Genomic DNA, 22698 nt, shown 5'->3' on the forward strand with positions numbered 1-22698 from the left:
TAGTTTTATTTTGATAACAGATGTACAATGGAAAGCTGCCAAATATAGCTCTCTGGAATTCTAGATTCTAAGGATGCCAGCTGCATTATTCAATTGCTGCCCAAACTTAAATATACCCTTGCCAAAAACATGCTTGCTTATATTTTTAATAATAGGTTGCCATAGTGACAAGCAGTATTCCAAATGTATGGATGCTGCTGTCCTTTTGGGCTATGTAAACAAATTGGACTTAACAATATCTGATAAAGAAGAATATCGTAAAAGTAAACACAGAATTGAGTACATACTGACATAGGATCTTATTATGTCCCCAATTCAATACTTCTCCACGCTGGCTATTAAAAGTGCTCTTTGTGAAGGGGAAAAGCTCACCTGTCTCCCTGTCGTGCTGCACTTGTCTCCTCTCGTCGTCGAAGGCGCGGAGCCAGCGCTGCTTGTGCTCCGGCTTCTTGGCACAGAGCAGGTGGACCTCGTCACAGAGCAGGCTGCGCAGCTTGAAGGCGTTCTTCACACTCACATTGAAATCCTTGTCCTTCCCGTCATCCACGTCCAGCACTTCCATGTCATCCATGTCTATTCGGCCTTTGTAGTAAAGCATGTCCCGGCGCAGCAGGTCCTGCAGAGCGGAGTGGGGTTAGTGCCCACAGTACTTGTAGCCTTTCAATGTTTTTCATCAGTTTATTTTACAGGAGTTTACCATACAAATATTACCTTGATAAGTAAAACAAATGAAAAAATGCTAATTAATAAATAATCTTGCAAAGCTTGCGCCAGTGGCAGATTATTATTTTGAGTAGTTTTCATTTCTTGCTTTGCACTGAACTCTTAAAGAAGAAGAACAAAATCTGCTAATTAATTTCCGATTTCAGACTCCAGGTCAAATCAGACTACTGAGGTTCAAATATGCAAAGGAAACTAATAAGGAAATAGGTTAGAAAAGTTTGTGTATACAGAAAATAATATAGAGAATTTGCTGGTAAAACAAAAAGACATGATTTAAATTGATATAAATGATTTAAATTGATATAAATGCATCACCGGTGTGGGCTTCTTATTTTGGCTCATCTCACCCTCTCCCGTGTGCATCCTTACCTTCTTGCAGAAGACAAGCTGGTGGTCAAACAAGAAGAACATGCGCTGCTGGCTCTTGGCTTGAGGCTGGGAGATTTTGGCCATTTCTCCAGAGTAAATCAGCTCTGAACTTTTGCTTAACAAGTCTTCACCCTGGGGGGGGGGGGGGGGGGGGGGTATAAATATGGGTTGTGAGAAGTTGTGAAATAATCACCTGAGATTTCCACTGCAAAACTCAGAAGTTGATGTTTCTAAAGTCGTTTGTCTCTGTGGTATTCTGAAATATGGAAGATCTGTATGGCTATGCTGTTTGAGATGTGGCTGGACTTGCGGAAGGGAATTTAAGTACCTCAACATGTTTCCAACCTTATCCTCATCAGCTTGCCCATCGTGGATTTTATTACTCACAAAAATGTCTTTGCTAGAGCCTTACTCAGAGAAGACGTTTTGATGTTGATATGTATAAAATAAGGTGTGCGAGATATTTAGAAATATATTTTCTTTGATATAACGATCAGTACCAAAGGAAAAGCTAACAATAAAATGGTTAGATCCCCCTTTAGAGCAGCAGAATACAACTCCAGATATAGAGGTGCATGGCAGCAGTTTTTTTGCAGCATACATTAACAGTGCAACCTGTTGCATTTAAGATGGTTGAGAAGATGAATATAGTACTTATTCCTAAGAATTCAGCATTAAGGAAACTTCTAGAGCAGTTATACCAATCTTAACCATGTACTGTATCCGATATTGACAGTTGCTGTGTGCATGTTTGTATGTAATGAAATTTTAGAACAGACTGTCCTATTACCTCCCAGTCCTCTATTGAACTTTGCCATTGGGCAATTTTATCAATGTTCTCCAGGCGTCGCTTTCTCTCGTTAATCAGCCTGGCGACATTCTTCATGGCGTTTAAGGCAGCCTCCACATCTTTGTAATCCCTGCAGTAAAACAAAGGCAGACATTTGTGTCATCATCCTCCACTTTTGACTTGTATCACTTGTCTGGTTTGATTCTTGCTGTTGCACTAATCTAAACATCACATTTTGAATTTTATACCCCATACATTTTGTCTATTAAACTGCTGTCTTAACACAGGGGAGGGGTGGTCATTTCACTTGAGAGTACAATTCACCCCTCCAAGGGGTATTAGAGGTTAAATACACGAGAGGATAGCGAATTTAATTTAAGTAAGTTGGTATTGGTATACAATATCTTAACTTAAGTATTCTTCATGTCAATATAGCTCTGAGAATCACGTCTAACCTTAAAATACATCGGGTGGATATAAGAAAAGCAACGCTGGTATTTCTTATGGATTTATTTCTGACAGTATATCGACTAGAAACAAAGAGGGCTGCAGAGGGGGCAGGTTAATGGTTACACACGGGTATACTGGATGTACCAAAAGGTTAGACAGGATTCTGAGAGCTCTATTGAGGGCAAAAGGGTGCTTTAAGTTTTAAAAAGTCACCAGGATATGATGGCTGAAAAAGAAAATACAAAGGGAATCTAAACAACAAGAATAATGCATTTTTTAAAATTAAATTAGTTGGCTTAGCCATTGCATCAGCATCCAAAATTAATTATATTTCAACGGTAGAGAGACTATAATTCTCTTAAAGGGTATGTGTGCAAGTGTGAGTCATAATGTCCTTGTCAACATTTTTTAGAAAATGACTTTGGCTTTGGGGAATGCAAAGGGGAAGAAAACAAGCATTAAACCTGAAGCAATCATATTGCCCCCAAGGAGTCTGGTAGCCTAAGGTACTATCATGCTGCCAGCTGTCTGATTCAGTAGTTAATTAATACTTACACAGCCTTTCCACACTGGGGTTTTGACAGTATATCACAAGCAGTGCAAACATAAAACACAGTTGAAACGGAAACTAACAGTCGATGTGAGATTGAGCCATTGCATTGACCTGCTGTCAGAAGAACCTTAGCAACGCCAAATGCTTTCAGTAAATGTTAGCTTTATTTTTAAAAGCAATCACACATTCTGAGAAAGACTATTTGGAGTACATTACGATGTACAGGATACTTTTTGCATGTTTTCACTATATCCTCTTCAGACATCAGTCTAGCTCCTTTAAAATATATTTTGTATATACAGTATACTGTTTTAGGTATCTGAAGAGGATGTGAACACAAGAAATGTTGTTTGTTACATTAATACTTTTAAATTCATTTCCAAGAAATGGTGCAAATTGTCTTAAAAATCTTGATAAATCTCCACAATTCTGTTTTGCTATAATAAACTTTTAATAATGAACCATGTATTATTATTATTATTATTATTATTATTATTATTATTATTATTATTATTATTATTAATAGTAGTAGTAGTAGTAGTAGTAGTAGTCGTAGTTAATGTTTGCATCTGTATAACTACTTTGGTTACAATTTTTGTTTATAATTAAAAAAAAAAAAAAAATTTAAAACAGTTTGTGTTTCCTTGCCATAACTTTGAAAACAACCTATATGCAGTATAAAATACTGTAGATGCATTGATAGGAAACTTAACATGGTAGAATTGTGCACACAGTGACTGAAGGGGATATACTACAATGTAACCCTTGCATGATAATAAGACTGTAAGCGCCAAATATAGTTGCTGTCATCTTCACAGACTTTGGCCCAGAACAGCTGTACAATCCAACTGGCAAAATCAGAAGATCAAAATGCTCTTCAAAAGTGAGACTCAAAGCAGTGCACTGGGCTGTGCATCTCACCTGTGTTGGGGGTTGGTGTATTTGAGCAGCTCAGCCAGCTGCAGTGGGTACTTGCAGATCTTCTGCACTGGAGTGAGCAGGAAGCCGTCCAGAGAGATATCAATCATCTTCTGAAGCAGCCGGCACGCCTCGAAGAAGAACACGTACTTGTTGACCTTCATGAGCTTGGAGAGCTCCACACAGGCATTGGGGTGGTTGTTACAATATTCCGAGTAGATCTGGAAATCTGTTTGCTGTGAAGGAGGAGAAGGAAGGATAGATCTCTCAAAGGGGAGAAAGCATGCTTATGGCTGACAGAGTACACATGTAAACTAAATATGTAGCTGGGTCAAATAATTCTAGTTATGGTTTCAGAACTGTTAAAGAGTACACAGCTTCAAAATACATTTTCTTTTTTTTATCCTAAAGTGACAGATCACTAGATGGCACTAGATTAGATGCCTGTGTAACATATACTGTATCTATCATAGGGAACTAGAGCTGAAGAGGAGCCCCTGAACTCAAGTGAAAGCCCCTAAACACTGACTTATCAGAAACAAAAGTAGTTGAGTAATTGCAATAAGAAACTCCCACAATGATTACAAACATCATAAATAGGCTAGGGGACAATACAGATAGATAGATAGATATATAGATAGATAGATAGATAGATAGATAGATAGATAGATAGATAGATAGATAGATAGATAGATAGATAGATAGATAGATAGATAAATAAAGGACATTTAATTGGGAGCTACATATTCTTAAAATCTTTTGCAATTGTTAAGCTAAGCAGCCTTTTCAGCACAGAGTCCAGATGCCCTTTTCAGACACTTACATGCTCTAAGAAACAGAATCCGATTTCACTCAAGTGTGGGTTCTCTTTGTTAAACCTCTTCTCCAAGCCTTTCAGGAATTTCTTCTGAGTCCTGTAGATTTCATCGATGTTCCCGAAGATGATACACAGCTGCTCCTCTGTAAACATGTCTGTTCGCTTCCGACACTGTTTAATATAACCCTAAGGAAGAAGTGGCGACACTAAGATATGGAGCTCTGGTGAGATTAGGAATGTAAAAGGGCCATGCTGTAAGGGAGAATGCTCACCTCACAGATGTCCTTCAAGTGTTTCATGTAGTCCTTCTCCGTGCTCATGATCTCATTGATGACATTGGTCCTCATCTGGTCCTTGCTGGGAAACCCAGGTCCGTGTCGGCGTACTGAGCTGCTGGAATCTTCTGCCTTTCCATCCTCCAGTTTGGCTAAATATTCCTCCATAGGTTCATCCTGGTTAACACGCAGCTGTACAAGCAATGCGAATACGAATGCTTATGGTGTTTCCTCTATAATTCTAAGCCTGATCAACTGATCTTGATAATATGTCAAAAAGTGACATTCATAAGGTCAGGTTCCTGTATATGTAGATAAAGCTAAAGACAGTCCTTACCCGAACAAAGCTGGCTGGGAACCAGCCCTCGCTGTCCAGGATCCTTCCCCACCACCACTCCTTGTTGGTAGCATCCACTACTTCAATGACGTCCCCTGCCTTAAACCCCAGCTCCTGGTCATCCATGGTGACGTGGTCCCACAGGGCCTCTGCATACACTGTACTGCCATCACTGATTAACTGGTGGACACATCAACATCAGCTATGTATGAGTACTCTTACTATTTACTCTCCAAAAGTTAATTTCAGCAAAATCTGCATAGCCCTACAGTGTATTTACAATAAACAGCAAAATGTATTGCGAATACAGATGTACACTAACAAAAAAATAAAATAAATAGAGAATAGCCTTAAAATCCACAATGCATAGCATTCAGAACATTGTCAGCGTGGACAGAGGTGTGTCTTGTCCAGCATTGAAGGTTACCTTGCAGAAGTTTCTAATCTCAAGTCATTGAGTCATTGAGATCCTTTTGTTTCTTATTTGTTTTACTTTTACTCTCCAATTAATACTTGTGAATATATAAAAACTCAATCTACCAACCTTAACAAAGAATAAAGAACGTTGTAACACTGCTAAATGATGTTGCTAAGCAACACTAAACTTGAATGCTGGGATCACTGTTTGTGGAAATCTGTTAAAGGCCAAGATTATCAGTCAGGGTTTCGGTTCACTTTTAACATGATTGAAATAAGAGCCATAAATCGAGTGTTGAGACTGGAAGGTCACGTCGTCGCCCCCCCCCCCCCCAAAAAAAAATGGATCCAAAAATAGTAATAATAAATTACTCAAGATATATCTAAAAAAGCTTTGTGAAAGGGCTCTATATCACATGAAAAACATTTTTAAAACATGTAATTCACCTACTAGTGCTTATTAGTATCGCTGGTCAATTTCCTACTTAAAATACTTAGATATTATTTAATAGCCATTGGTACTACTTAACCACTGCCAGTAATGAATATGCTACTTCAGATTGATAGACAGTCTCAAGTACTAAAGGAGTAGATTATGTGTGTGTTATACAATTGTGTTGAAGTGTTAGAGAACCCCTGGAGTGCTTACAAGAAACACATTACTTTACCTTTGCTGTGTCCTGTATTGTCCATATCACAGCATTTATTAAATTTTTTGGAACACATTCCTAATAGTTTTTTTTATTCACTCAAAAGTAAAGAAAACCCTGGAAATAACTTATTTTCAACTTTGTCAACAATGCTGGTGCTGTTTGAAATGAGGGGTGTATTGTGGGAACAGAAAACCAGCTTTGTTGCAGAAGGGATTAGAAGATTTTTTTTTTCTTTATCCTGGCGAATGCTTCCAAGTAAATTATGAGAAATATATTGCCCAGTTGATTTATGCGCTATGATGTGTGTTTAAAAACGTCAAGACTCGGCAATATACGGCAGCATACGGACAACACAGGATACAGCAAAGGTAACAAAATACAGAACATTTCTTGTAAACTTTGCATGGTGTTCTGTAACACTTTAAGATTCAATAAATGCATATAGGATGTGAACAAAAGAAAAATAAAGCTGTTTTGTTTGAATCCACCGCTTTGAGCATGACTGCTGGCTTCACCAGTACAGAAGGAACAGTACACAGCGCTACCTAGTAGTACCTTATCGTAAAAGACTGTTAAGATGTTTTAGTCATTTACTGTATCCACAAGTTCCATCAAGGACCATCAATTAAATGTATCAAAGGGCATTCACCTCTGAGAACTAATCAGGTTGACTCTTCCCTTTAAATATGATTGAAGCCACATTAAAATGTATAGCATTGTTCTCTTGAAATGCCAAGTATAAGCACATTTTACAGAATGTTACAGATTTATGAGACAGAACAGCGTATCAGTTTGACCTTCTGAAGTCATCTTCCTCACTTACCCTGTGTGTTTTCCTTGTGTATCGCCTGAAGAACTCCCAAAGCCAAACTTTGTTATCCTTGTCTTTAACATTTTATTTTTCGTATTAATATGAATGTTTTGCTTCATACTAAAAAGCAGCCCCTATTACTTTCCATTTATCTTCAGTACATTATTACAATGAAGTCTTTGTATATACTGTACACATTTTCCCAAAACAAAGCAAGCTGGAGTATTTAGTGAGATTCAAAACTTGAGTAAAAAATATGAATGTAAAATTCTCAGCTGTACCCTGATACTGTACATCTTGGAGCTGCTTTACAACTACTGGCATATTGTGCTATACTAATGAAAGATGTTGTCTTTAAAACACAGTACCCTAACCTTTCAGTTACTGTGTGCAACTATACAGTTATGAAGACCCTCTGCATGTGCATGCATTGGTTCTACAAAGGAGGTCTAATTAACTTAGGAAAACATACACATGAGTTCCCAATCTGTGGTAATAGGTGGTTAAACTGGCAGCTGGTTATTTCTGTTCCGAGTCCACTGGAGGCCTAAAATAAAGAGTTGAGTCTTAACCTTATTACTACCTGGCCACTCTATATATATATATATATATATATATATATATATATATATATATATATATATATATATATTGTAATGTGTTTGTCTAGCAGGTTGAGGAAATACTGTTCAGACGGGGGTATCCACATTTTTTTAAAAGGGAGTCACTTTTGCAGAGTTTCAGCCCTCAAAGAAGCTTGTAATGAGCTGGTAGCTGATCTAACAAGAGCAAACAGACACAGCATTATTAATTAAACTGAGAACCTGATTTATTTTTTCACTTGTGTTTTAAATACAATATCTTTCATTAATATAGCACAATATGCCAGTAGTTGTAAAGCAGCTCCAAGATGTACAGTATTGAGGCTGCAGCTGAGAATTTAGGGGGCAGATTTCAGAAAATACCAAGAATACAGTCTATTACAAAAACTACAAATAAAAGGCGCCACACAGGGCAAGCGCTAGCCTTATAACGAGGCATCCCGCTCCAAGAACCTGCTACACTATGTAACCCTGGCGATACATTACTTGGGATCACTATCCCCTAAACTAACCTACTTATGAGCCGGTATTCATATGACGACTCCTGCTGCTTCATACGGCCTTGGCTGGGCATTGCCTTCACAAGCACCGCTTGCAGTTTCAGGGTTGCGTAGCTGTTGTTCCTGCAGAGCGGACGCTCTCTCCTCCTGAGTTTACGCAACTCCCCTCTGTAATAATAAATCCTGCGCGCCTGTGCTGGCGTTTCAACTCCACCTCACGTGTCTCTCTGTATTGCCTTAGCAGCGTTTACCAACACACGTGACACGAGCACCCTGTCACATTGTCAGGGGAAAAAATAATGGGGACCCTAATAACACCATTGGAATACAATTGTAATACTATTTTTATACCCTGCAGAAACCTAGTAGAACATTTGCACATGGCAACACAATGGATTAGGAAGAAATATTGCGTAGTGATTCTGAAATGGAAGCAGACTTTGATACAATGGGACGGCAATAGACTACACTGTGAATTGGTCTACACTGCTGTGACAAAATGTGTGGTAACATTCTTGTTCGATTTTAACTACCCTTGTGCTACTTTTGCACCTTAGTACAAGACCATTGCACTGTGATTGGAGATCCTTTTTCAAATTAAAGACACACTGGAAAGTCCTTATGTTTCTGCTTTGCCTATATTATGGGGTGCAACACCCATAAATGTAAAACCAAACAGTTTAAATAGTTGAAAGTATGTGGCACTGGTGAAGCCTACTGAGTTGAAGGTAAAATCAGGTAAAATGGCATTTGTGGCTGTTTAAATCTCTTTGCAATTGAATTGTTGTCTTTTTTCTCTGTCTGTATCAGTTAGGATTAAATTAAATCTAAAATGATTATTATAATGAACAACAATAACAGGGACGTGTTTAGTCTCATCGAGGGTGAACAATCTTATCTACATTTTATAGTGAGGTTTCTGCTTGATTATTTTATCAGGCAAATATCCTGGCTCACATGCAAGCAGCTGTGAATCACATGCAACCTGATTGCTTAGAGCAACCTCCATAACAAGCTGAACACAGCCACATAGGCACACATTAGCCTCCCTGCCACTTCCCTGTATCAATGCACTAAATTCAATAACTCACCAAATGCTGCTAACCTTTTTCCATTATTAAAAAGAAACTTCTCCTTGTACATTTTTTTTCAGGTTCAATCTTGGTTGCTTTACAGCCCCACAGCTGCTGCAATTTCTGTTAAACTGATATCCCTTTAATTCAACAAGAAGGCTCCAGAACATCCCTTGCTATTCTATGGCTGGTACCGGAGCATAGGCAATCCTATAGCTGTAATTCTCCTAACCCACTTTCCTAAAATTACCTTTATTGAGGTGACGGCCCCAGGGGCAGCCTGCTGTGCAGTGCAGACTAATGACTGACATCCACCAAAGCAGTTGTAACCAGCTGTTTCCAGTACTGTACCTGCAGTCCTAATTCCCAGGTCCAGACTCCCATCCATGCACCAAAACAGAAAACTGCAGTCCAGGTGTAGTTTAGTGGAAGGCCAGTAGAAACATCAGCACCACATTGATGAGGACCAGCAGCACCATGATCACAAAGACCACTACCTTCTGAGTGTCTGGGTTCAGGTTACAGCGCAGGAAAGCATTCTTCAAGCTCAACCTCTGCCTTGCTCTGTCCGATCCCCGAGCCATGCTTTCTCAACTACCCCCCCGTGGGTGCAAAATGATCAAGAACTGCCGCTGCCTCTGTGAGATGAGTGAGCTCCTGTGGGATCTATGCCTGTCGCGAATCCCTTTCTGTTAGGAGGAGAGGTCTATCTGTTTCAGTATCTCTTAATTAGTGCTCTCTCTCTCTCTCTCTCTCTCTTTCTCTCTCTCTCTCTCTCTCTCTCTCAGTTTCCTAATGCTCTGCTGGAAAGGATTTTGTTTCTTTTTTGAGTAAAATGCTTTTTTTTTTTTTTTTTTAAAGAACCAAACAAAAATGGTGGAGAATGCTTATCCAGCACATCCCTCTATCTAGCTCCACAGCGTTTCCTTCCAGCCAATCAGACAGCTGTGTTCGACATCGTATCCTGGATACCGGTGTCACCAGGCTAGCCCTAGCAACGCAGGAGAGCACAGAGGGGGAAGCCAGCAGGAGGATAAATTATAACAGATCTTAAAAGCTTTGTGTCTGGCTGTGGAGAGCTATTTATTGGCAAGGCTGATTCAAGCTGTGCTGCCTGTGCATTTTTCTGGCAATTCTTTTTTGAAGGTTAATTAATTAATTAATTAATTAATTAAAAAAATAAAATAAAATCATGTCTTTCCTAGATTCATTTTTCCCGGCTGAGCCCATAGAGTGGTACGTCCAGAGATATCTTTTGTTGGCTGCTCTATGTCTGATCTGAATTAGTACTTGGTAATAGGATTTACAGATTGTTGGAATTGGAGTCACAGCCAAGTGACCCTTGATTGTCTGTCACTTCTTTAATAGAGGTATCAGTTGCATTGTTCAATATACAAGTGTTGTACATACATTAGAACCCCCTGCAGTAACACTGTCAGTAGGATGTAGAACCACCCTGGGCAGCGACAACTGTTACTGATTCGATGTGTTCAAATGGTTCTGGAGTAATAATCAACTCATTATCAATTCACATCAAAGTACATATCTCATTTTGAAACTGACTGTCAAGATCTGTAACCTTGGTCCTTACAGCCCAGTCCTATGTCAATGTGCACATTTCAGGCCACTGTAGGGGCATCTCATTGCTTTAAAAAACCTAAAAATGAACAATATTCAGTGTTTTATTAACTTTTTAGCTTTATAAGGAAGAGGAAAAGCATTTGGTGATTGTGGTAAAGGAGGTGGATCTAATTAAGAAAAAGCCTTTGTTCCAGACATTTCATTATTAAAATTCTACTGTAAAATGAATGAGTTTCTTACAATACTCCTAAACTAGAGTATAGTTAAGAGCATATTTTGGCCTGACTGCTCAAATTATAATAATATACCGAAACAAGGGTTGTTTTAAATTCCTGATACACTGGCCACTACTCATATGTAACCCTGACAAACAAAGTATCACAAATCTCCCCACGCAGGATTCACAAAAAAGCTATGAAATACCAGCAGAATTTCTTTCATAAATCTGTGCAATTACTATTACAATTTTAGAACCCTCAACAGAAATATCAAGGTTTGCTCCAGCGCTAACGGCTAGTGCACCCACTCATGCAACCGGTTAGTATGTTTCTCACTTAACTCTTACCTGATCACACATAACCACTACCTTGTCTTCATACATTCAACAATAATATGATTTAGAACTGTGATTTTATGCATAGAAATGCATATCAACAATTTCAACTTAGAAAGCAGACCTCTTCCTCCTGTGTAATATGTAATAACTTCCCATGCAGTACAATAGAAAAACTCAAGACTGGGGCTTGTCCTCAATATTTAGAGTATGTATGTACCATCCTCAGTTTTAAAACTCAGCTCTCACCTGATTGCCCTGCACTCAATGCCAGTAGATGCATCCCCACTGTGTTTGAATTGCAGGGCTGGCGTCAGCACCCGGGTAACACGGGCAGTTGCTGGGGGGCCTTAACGTTATGAGAGGCCCACCAGAGGATAATGTGTGGAGGAAATATGTGATTTAAAAAAAATGTTACTGAATAAACCATTGCTTTTCAAAACCATAAACGCAACATTTTTCTGCCTCTTTGTTAGTGTCTTTATGTTATTTTCTTTCTGTTAGTTCTGCAGCTGCTTAGTCCCTATTGGTGCGGAAAGAGTCAGGTGTAATTTGATTGGACGATAACCTTAATGATGACTCTCGTGGGTTTAAGCTATTAGAGGGGAAAAAATAGAACATTTTGACTACTGCTCAAAATGGAATCTGAATCTGCCGCGTCTCGTGAACCCCAGAAAAAGAAACAAAAATCTGGCTACCAGAAACGGAAGGAAAAAACAAGAGAAGAAAATCTGAAGGAATTTAAAGCTCAGTTGCAAATTAAACGTTTTTTCTAGCCTACTGGCATTGAGACCACTGAAAAAAAAGCTACAGCAAGCAAAACACAAGCGCCTGGAGAGACTGACACGATTGACACTGAGCTTCAGAACAAACCTGAAATTGTTTTGACAATGTGACAGGGCGCTCGTGTCACGTGTGTGGGTAACTGCTGCTTAGGCAATACAGAGAGACGTGGGAGGTGGAGTTGAAACGCCAGCATAGGCGCGCAGGATTTATTATTACAGAGGGGAGCTGCGTATACTCAGGAGGAGAGAGTGTCTGCTCTGCAGGAACGACAGCTCTGCAACCCTGAAACTGCAAGCGGTGCTCGTGAAGGCAATGACCAGCCAAGGCCGTATGAAGAAGCAGGAGTCATTGTATGAATACCAGCTCATAAGTAGGTTAATTTAGGGGATAGTGATCCCAAGTAATGTATAGAGAGGGTTACGTAGTGTAGGCGGATCCTGGAGCGGGATGCCTCATTTATAAGGTTAGCACTCGCCCTGTGTGGTATAGTTTTTGTACTGTGTTTTATTTTGCCTTTTGTACAGCTTGCTGTATGTGTCCTCTGTGCGTTACTATCCTATCCTTCCATGAACACCATTCTTGTTCAGTCTTTTTCTGATAGTTGAGTCATGAAAACTCACATTAGCCAAGGCGAGAGTGGCCTGCAGATCCTTGGATGTTACTCTGGGGTTCTTTGTGACTTCCTTGATGATTTTCCGTTTTGTTCTTGGAGAGATTTTGGTAGGACAACTGCTCCTGGGTAGAGTGACTGTGGTCTTGAACTTTCTCCATTTCTGTCTGACAGTGGATTGGTGGAGCCCCAAATCCTTAGAAATGGTTGTGTAACCCTTTCTAGACCGATGAGCATCAATAACTGTTTTTCTGAGGTCCTCAGAGATTTATTTTGATCGTGGCATAACGTGTTTCCACACACCTGTACGGTGAAGACCAAACTCACAGAGTTTCTGATCTTTATATAGGGTGGGGCCTCCCAAACTCACCCCTGAAGATCTACCTAATTATTCAAACACCCGATTCAAATTATCCCCTTAATTGAGCTGATAAAACTAGGGGTTCACTTACTTTTCACATACTCTGAATCTTAATTACTCATTGTTTGTCTAATTCATACATCATTTTGTTTCAAAAGACATGGATTTGGTTAATATAAACCCTATTGGATATTTAAGGTTTTGATTCAAGAAGGAGATCATGGTGAAACTATGGAATTTCCATAATTATCATTGGGGTTCACAAACCTCTTCTTGGCACTGTAAATTATAGTGATACTTATGGTGATGGTAATGTAAATAGCAATAAATGATAATAGTAAATTATAGTGATAATAATGGTGATGGTAATAATGACAAATTATAGTTATAATAATGTGGTGATAACATTGGAGCCAGTTAGCAGTCTGGTGCCATGACTCTCTGTATTGCTAAAGCAGCGGTTACCCACACACGTGACACGAGCACCCTGTCACAGACAACAACTGAACAAGTGGGTGTCGAAACTCACCCTGGTGATCCACAGTATGATTTTGAACTCTCCGAACCGCAGCCAGAGCTCAGTGAAGATCCTGCGGAATGGCCGGAGAGAATTACGCATTCTTTGTGATGTCAAGCAGTTGTGAGGGCCCAAGCAACAGCAGGGATCGGATATGTTAAACAGGGATTTTCCAACTACTGAATACCCTGACGGTACTAAAAGGCGATTCTCTTCAGTTCACTATAAATCGGTAGTTAAGCAACGGATCAACAGTAAAAAGAGACTTGCAAAATCATCTGATTCATTGCTGTTCTTTTGATGCTTGTTGTTTGAATGTGACGAGAAGTCAAATTTCTGTAGTCGGAAGGGATTTAGAGACTGGAAGAATATGTCTGGCACTGATGGGTCTTTACATTCACATGAAATTTCCACCAGTCACATTAACAGTTACTGTAAATGGAAGGAATTGAAGTTAGCACTGAAGACAGATGTGACGATTGATAAAGAAATGATCAAAAACAGAGTCGGAAAAGGAAATGTGGCATCAGGTTCTGAATCGATTGTTAGAAGTAATAAGATGGCTAGCGAAAAACAATCTACCCTTTCGCGGATCCTCTGACAGTGTTTTTATGGAGCACAACGGCATTTTTCTGCCGGTGCTTGAACCGATTTCCAAGTACGACCCAGTTTTAAAGGAACACTTGTGATGGGTTAGTGAGAAAACAAATGCACATTATTTGAGCAAAGACATGCAAAACAAGTTTCAATGTCTTTTGGCTGATGACATGCTGATTATTATAACTGAAAAAGTGAAGAAAGCAAAGTACTTAAGCTTGATTGTGGACTATACACCGGACATTTCTAAACAGGGACAGCTTTTACATTGACGAAACTAACAAAGAAGTCAAAAGTAAGTTTTCTGGAATTTTTGCATGTCACAGACACAATTGGGAAAGGGCTTGCTAGTGTTGTGTTAGAATGCCTCAGTAGTTTTGGGTTTTCGATCTGTAATCTCCGTGGCCAATGTTATGACAACGGTGCTAATATGAAGAGCAGAGAATTTATGAGTTGTGAAGCAGCACTGACAAACCTTACACTGAAGGGGCTCTGTGAAACGCGCTGGAGTGCGTGTCTTGATTCAGTTAGAGCAATTGTGTTCCAGTTTCCATAGCTTAATGAAGCTTTTGAGCAGCTTTTGCACAGTAACATTCTTGATACTGAAGCCTATCAGAGGCACAGTCTTTGAATGCTCAAATTTCCATATAAATATGTGTTGTTTCTTTAACAATCTGGCATGAAATTTTGTCACAAATTGACACAGTTAGCATTGCTTTGCAATCAAAAAATACAGTGTGATTTCTTTGGTTTAAATTGTTTTTCAGATTTTCAAGCTTACTCTCTCGATTGACCTGTAAAGTCTGAAACCCAACCTGCAGAAGTTTGCAAAGAACTAGATATTCCAATAGAATATCCTGTTCACAGAGTCCGCAAAAGAACAAGAAAGTGCTCAGACCAAAACTGCCAAGAAGCTTTCTGCCACAAAGCTGCTGCTGCAGCACTATACCCTGACCCTAGGAGTGAGTTTGAGCAGACCTTTTCCAAACCCCTGCTTGAAACTGTGCTGGCTGAAATTGAAACAAGATTCAATTTCCTGCAAAAATGACTACTAACCATTTGATATAAAAAAAAAAATGCTGCTGACACTGAAGAGTTTAAGAAGCAGTGCAGGGACTTCTCAGATTGACCACATTCCGGCAACTCCTTAAGACTCACCTCTTCAAAGAGCACCTGTAGAACTCCTCTGTTTGTATCCTGGGACACTATCACCCTTCATGTAAATGTGCTTTATTTTGCTCTTATCTGCCCCCTATTTTACTGCATTTAATCCTGTACTTCAGAATACTGTAATCTGCCAAGTGTTTAACCTGTAGTACTTTGTATTTAATCACATCCTGATGTAACTATCACTATTTAATCATATCCTGATGTAACTATCACTATTATCTGCTGTATTATTGAATTGTGGTTTGTCACACTTGTACCTTGCTTGAACAAAAGTTATTGTATTCTTGCTCTTTTTGTATTACTTGTATTGTAACACTTGAAATGTATTTGCTTACAATTGTAAGTCGCCCTGGATAAGGGCGTCTGCTAAGAAATAAATAATAATAATAATAATTGTGAAGCTCAGGACCTGTCTGGGTTAGAAATATTTCAGGAACTTAAAACACTGGCAATGATGTTACATGATCACCTTTCACCTTTGGATATTCTGCAGTTCATTGTCTCCTGATCACTGTGCCCTGTGTTTCCAAATGCTGTCATTGCATTGCAACTGTTATTGACTTTTCCAGTCTCAAATGCCTCAGGAGAAAGGAGTTTCAGCAAATTAAAACTCATCAAAAATGTCACAGGAACGATTGAATGCCTTGGTTGTTCTTTCAATTGAGTCTCAGTGTGATCTACAAATTTGCAACTGAGAAATCAAGACAGAAAGCCTTTTGGAGTAGTGGTTAGGGCTCTGGACTCTTGACCGGAGGGTTCAATCCCCAGTGGGGGACACTGCTGTTGTACCCTTGAGCAAGGTACTTTACCTAGATTGCTCCAGTAAAAACCCAACTGTATAAATGGGTAATTGTATGTAAAATAATGTGATATCTGTATAATGTGAAATAATGTATAATGTGATATCTTGTAACAATTGTAAGTCGCCCTGGATAAGGGTGTCTGCTAAGAAATAAATAATAATAATAATAATAAGTGAAAGATTTTCAGCCATTTATATTTGCTTAATCAAATGCATATATGTTGTTCTTGATAATCTTATATTTTCATTTAAAAATAAAGCTTTCAAAAATATATTTTTGGATTGGGGGCAGAATTTGGAATTAGGGGTGGGAGGCCCACTAGAGGTCCACTGCCCAGGGCCAACAAAAGTTTGGTGTTGGGCCTGTTGAATTGTATAACAGTATTGAATCCTTTGTTTTGGTCTGCTGTGTGTATAAATAGCTGTTTGAATGTGCTGCCACCTGGAGGTTTTCACTGTAAACCCGTTTATGATCTCATCTAGTTTACTATAAAATGAATTACAAATCTTGGTATAACAGAGAAAAACCTTAAATATTAAGTAAAGTAATTAATTGCAACTAAGTGTATTCCATTGATCTATATGGTAGCAGATACAAATACTGCAGTCGTTTAAATTGTTAAAAGAAAAGGACACATGTAGGGCATCTCTAATTTAATACTCAACCAAATGCTGTGTAGTTCCTGTGAGAATCGCCATTTCTGAAAGTACAGTACAAGAAGGGACATTTCATGTGTCCAGTAACATTATGTTTTGTTCTACGTGCAATATTGCTGTGCATCATAAATGGAAAGCCACCATCATTTAGAAGCCTCATGGCATAACTGTCAAGAAAATGAGCGATACTGAATGTGACAAGGCTATTCTTTCAGCCATAATACATATCATGTTTAATCTTGAAATATCTATTTTTAGACCGTGATGTGTCGTGAAATTATCATCGTCTTACAGTGAAAAAAATACAGCCTAGAATATTGTGTTTAGTCCTAATTCAATGTTTAAACTGTTTGGATCCATTGAACCCCTTGAGTTATATTACGTAGTTATTTGTTCGTAGTTATTTTTTCAAAATAACAGCTGTTTTTCAGCATTCACATTTTTTCTGAGTAAACGTTTGAAAAATCTGACCCTAAAAATAAACATATAATTTGTCATAAAGATCCTATTGTAGTACTGTAAAAGGACAATATTGCTTTTTTAAAATACATAAATACATTTCCTTCCCCTTTATTTGCTATATTACCATTTGCACCTCAGCTCTTATCACTGTGTGGTTTAACTTTTTGTGTAGAGCTGCAACAATGTACTGCACAATGTATGTTGGTACTTTACACCATTAAGCACTGAATAGTCAACTAGTTGAATATAAAAGGGATTGTTGGCCTCAGAAACACATAGTCGACTAACCACTTGGGAAGTAATTGTGTATTGAGTTTCAGATGGACAGCAGTGTAGTTGCAAGCCATTGCCATACAAATTACATTAAGAAACAGTTAAAACAAATTCCAAGCAGTTTAAATATATAGTGTACAAACAATCCAATCATAAACAGAACACCAGACATTATCAAATACATGATTTATTTATATGGTGTTGACTAGCCGGCCTATTCGACTATTTTTATCTAAACTATTCGACTAAACTTCGTAATTGTTCTTCCTCTATATTACACCATTGTTTTCAATACACTGCATTGTATTTAATCAACACTCCCGATGCTATTTTGTTACCTCGTTTATGGCCAGCTGCTCCCCTCCTCCTCCAGGGTGCCCAAAGCGGTGATTGGAGCTGCGGAAATCTTCGTACAGATCCTCTTCACTGCCAACATCGTCCATCAGCGCTGTCTTATCATGGGCTCCATCGGTGATCACTGCAAGACAGGATAGTATGAGAGCAGACATTAGTGTCAAAAGCAATGACTTACGCACTTTCTAGCATCTCTGTTCTCATACATAACCAAGCAGCAGTGTACTATTGCAGTCTTAGCAGTAACTCCAATGGGTCCCAATGGGATTGTAGTTTTTGAGGTGTGTGTCTTCCCACCAGCGTAAACTACCAAGCTATTTAACTGTAATATCTTATACAGAGAACTGGTGTTGGTGTAACATAGTTAGATCATTTCTTATGTTCTTTTCTCTTGCTTGGCCAAGTGCAATGCTGTTATTTGCTCCCCCTAGTGGTGTAATTGTAAACTAGGTATTATTTCTCTTTCAGCCAGGGCTCACTTCAGCAACAGGTGCCTAAGTGTTCAGGGGGAACTAGAGTAAGTGAGGTACAGAGAGGGATTGCTGAGGCCTCTCTTTAAAAAATGATTATCATTAGTCCGTTTTACCAGTGTTGTTTTTGGTGTTGTTAATAAGGTGGTCAATACCCCAGGGGGGAAACACCAGTGTAGTTAGTATGAAGTTAAAGGACTATTTGCTACTGTTCTGATTATATATACATATATATATATATATATATATATATATATATATATATATATATATATATATATATATATATATACAGCTCTGGAAAAAATTAAGAGACCACTGCAAAATTATCAGTTTCTCTGGTTTTACTATTTATAGGTATGTGTTTGGGTTGGGATTGTCCTGGAAGAAAACTTGCTTCCTTCTGCTCTGACAATGTTCCTCAACTCTGAGGATTGGTTTTTCCAGCAGGACAATGCTCCATGCCACACAGCCAGGTCAATCAAGGTGTGGATGGAGGACCACCAAATCAAGACCCTGTCATGGCCAGCCCAATCTCCAGACCTGAACCCCATTGAAAACCTCTGGAATGTGATCAAGAGGAAGATGGATGGTCACAAGCCATCAAACAAAGCCGAGCTGCTTGAATTTTTGCGCCAGGAGTGGCATAAAGTCACCCAACATCAATGTGAAAGACTGGTGGAGAGCATGCCAAGACGCATGAAAGCTGTGCTTGAAAATCAGGGTTATTCCACCAAATATTGATTTCTGAACTCTTCCTAAGTTAAAACATTAGTATTGTGTTGTTTAAAAATGAATATGAACTTATTTTCTTTGCATTATTCGAGGTCTGACAACACTGCATCTTTTTTGTTATTTTGACCAGTTGTCATTTTCTGCAAATAAATGCTCTAAATGACAATATTTTTATTTGGAATTTGGGAGAAATGTTGTCAGTAGTTTATAGAATAAAACAAAAATGTTCATTTTACCCAAAAACATACCTATAAATAGTAAAACCAGAGAAACTGATAATTTTGCAGTGGTCTCTTAATTTTTTCCAGAGCTGTATATATATATATATATATATATATATATATATATATATATATATATATATATATATATATATATTGTAAGATAGCAGGGAGAGGGTATGATTCCTCCCTGCATAAAACATGTGCGTATGCACATTTTGTGTAAATAGTTTTGTTAGGGTATTTAAGAGAAGCAGTCAGTTTGCTCTAGACTGCTGTGTAGAAGGAAGCAGAAGGCGATGTGCTCTGTTTCCGAGCCGTCACCATTGAGAGTATCGGGTTGTTACTGTGTGTTTTTTTATGCCAGGTAAACGGCTTAGCCGTCCTGCGAGCTAGTCAGGGACCCGCATACTGTTTAGTTAGCGTTCTAAAGGAGCTAGGTGTTTGTTTTGGGTTTTGTTTATTTTGTGAATTAAATATAGCGCGTCAGCGCTTCAGAAATGCATTTCTGTGTCCTGGGTCTGTGTTTTAAAGGGGCAACGAACCGTGAGTGAGTGCAAACTTGTTACTATATATATATATATATATATATATATATACACACACACATTAGTGGAGGCATTACGATTGTGGATTCACTCAAATGGCACCCATACTGACCTCTATTAGACTACAGCAATGGCAGTCTCTCAAAGTCATGAATTTATGTGGTACTTGGCTGACAAGACACACATCCTGAACTGCAACTGTTGACTCGTGTTCCCTCGGTACTGTGTCCGTTAAAGTTATTTGGTTATTTTCCGTATTTTTTTCACTTTAAAACTTCTGCTATTATGGCTGCTGGCTATATAAAAGACCTATTAAAGTCACCTTCAGTCAATCACTTCTTTAACACATTTAAAATGCGGGACTCCCCAGGGGACCAAATAGTGGACGGGGATAGTCTGTGTGCTAAGACTAAGACATCCTTGATGCTTAGTGGTACAGAACTGAGTAAGTTCACAATCCCCATTCTTATATTGGGACTATTCCGACTTGGCTAGAGGACATGCTGTCTTTATAGGCAGTAAAATATACAATCAGACTTTGGTTTTGACTTTGAGTATCTGTGCAGAGCTGAGTGTTCTCCAGGTCAAGTAAAGTGCATGAGGGGACAGTGAAGCTCCTGCTAAGCTCAGTTGCTGGTACTCCTTTTACCCTGTCTTTGTACAGGTGGAATATGCTGTGTATGCTCAATTTCTTTTCTGTCTTAGATCTACCATTCAGTCCTGGGCCTCTCTGAAGGAATGACAGTGAATTGCGCTGAATTTCATGATTTTTGATTTGATATTGACTGATGTCCACTGGACAAGGGAGACATTTATCTTCAAAAAAACAAATCCCTATACTGTAAGTAGTACTTATGGTTTTAAGAACTGAAAGTCTTAGGCCTACAATTGGTTTCATGGATTAGTTAGTAATCATCCTGGACTTCCTAATGTGGTTAAGGTAGTTCAAGATCTGTGCAAATCAGGGTCTGTAACCCAGCTGTTCAAGTTATATTTTCTGTCCTATTGTATATTACTAGTCCTAAAAGTTCAGCTTTTCTCACAGTTTTACGAGAATGCAGCAATGCTAAATAAAGCTGTTCCAGATGGTGATACAAACATCAGTTAGATCTGGATGCATTTTATTTGAATTAGGCCCCTTAATCACATCTCTGGAAGTGTTTTGTAAATAAAGGCTGCACAATACAGTACAAAACTATCTGAGATGCTATATCTTTGATATTTGACACCATGGAATTGTTTTTTGGGCTAGAAATCAACTATGAAGACATCAAGGGAGGACAGTGGACACCCAGCAGTATTTAAAATGGGTAAATACAATGTTCTACGATGACTGTTATAACTGGACGGGCAGCAATGTGGAGTAGTGGTTAGGGCTCTGGACTCTTGACTGGAGGGTTCAATCTGAGGTGGGGGACACTGCTGCTATACCCTTGAGCAAGGTACTTTACCTAGAATGCTCCAATAAAAACCCAACTGTATAAATGGGTAATTGTATGTAAAAAAAAATAATGTGATATCTTGTAACAATTGTAAGTTGCCCTGGATAAGGGCGTCTGCTAAGAAATAAATAATAATAATAATAATAATAATAATAATAATAATAATAATAATAATAATAATAATAATAATAATAATAATAATAATAATAATAATAATAACTATTAAACACTCAATAGTGCTGCATTTAGAAATACAAAAAGAAACGTAATAAATTAAATGACAAGCCTTTTGGCTAGAAGTCTATTTTAATGTCTTAATTGAAAACACTTCTGGAAAATGTATTTGGAATGTACGTGGCTATAGTTACCAATTACTATATGAAGTAAACCAAACTAAACTGTGAATATGTGTACACCATCCTGAATCGCCTGCCAGAATAGGGTGAGATGTGGTTTCTCTATTGAGTTTCAGCTCCAGGGTTTGCACTGTAGATTTACCCACTGAAAAGTGCCTATTTGTTTTTTTTTTTAAATAATCAGTGTTGAATATTAGATTGCATTTGCCTTATAACTAACCTCTAGTGAGTTCAAACTACGACACAAACTACTTCGCTGATAGCAAATGGGTTGCTAGGGTTAGATTTGCCCAAGGCTTTCAAATGCTAATTGGCAGACTGCTGTGGTTGTTCAAGCTTGGTTGCTTTACAGAACAAGATCCTTGGCACACTGTTAAGATTTAAAGAAATATATTATAATTCACTGACACATCAGAATATGTATTGAATTTCACCTGAACTGTACCCTCAATTTTGCTCCTTGGAAACTCACAAAGGCATAAGAAGAGTCGTCCAACTGTAAGCCAAACCCACATTTTGTGAAAGCACTGCCTTACTAATCTAACAAGAAGTTATCATAAGATATTAGTATTGGGATAGGTTAATACATGGTGAATGACTGTGGTATCTTTCACATATTTTGATATTACTGAATAGATGTCTCTTCAAAATACATACAAACTGTCCTACAAATTCACTGGTGTCACAAATATTGTTTATCAACTACAACTACATTGATGATATGGGTAATTGTACTTTATATCAATTAAATGCTTATTTAAGTCACACAAAATAAAATGCTTCCAAAATCACAGGGTTTGTTAATGACACCAGCACCATGTTCAATGCTCAATCATCAGTTAATGTGTCCAGTTAACAGACATGCTGTACAGTAAAGTCCCACAAGAGTACAATCTTTGTCTCTTACAATGGTAA

General features: G+C 38.3%; 1 protein-coding gene across 9 annotated transcripts in view; it reads right to left on the minus strand.

Moving 5' to 3' along the window:
- LOC117417366 (rho guanine nucleotide exchange factor 4-like) overlaps positions 1-22698 on the minus strand; it is a 230484-nt gene that overhangs the window by 10146 nt on the left and 197640 nt on the right. For 8 of the 9 annotated variants that reach the window (XM_034029481.3, XM_059034599.1, XM_059034594.1 and 5 more), the window contains 8 exons: positions 17996-18135; positions 5233-5412; positions 4893-5087; positions 4627-4806; positions 3807-4039; positions 1883-2012; positions 1093-1224; positions 373-616 (listed from right to left, as the gene is read on the minus strand). In XM_034029481.3, coding sequence (XP_033885372.3) covers positions 373-616; positions 1093-1224; positions 1883-2012; positions 3807-4039; positions 4627-4806; positions 4893-5087; positions 5233-5412; positions 17996-18135 — 1434 coding nt within the window. Of the gene's footprint in view, positions 1-372; positions 617-1092; positions 1225-1882; positions 2013-3806; positions 4040-4626; positions 4807-4892; positions 5088-5232; positions 5413-9639; positions 12268-17995; positions 18136-22698 lie in introns of those variants that run through there. The other variant, XM_059034601.1, reaches the window with a different exon arrangement.

This window comes from Acipenser ruthenus, chromosome 12 (assembly GCF_902713425.1).
Source record: "Acipenser ruthenus chromosome 12, fAciRut3.2 maternal haplotype, whole genome shotgun sequence".
In the NCBI taxonomy this organism is placed as follows: Eukaryota; Metazoa; Chordata; class Actinopteri; order Acipenseriformes; family Acipenseridae; genus Acipenser; species Acipenser ruthenus.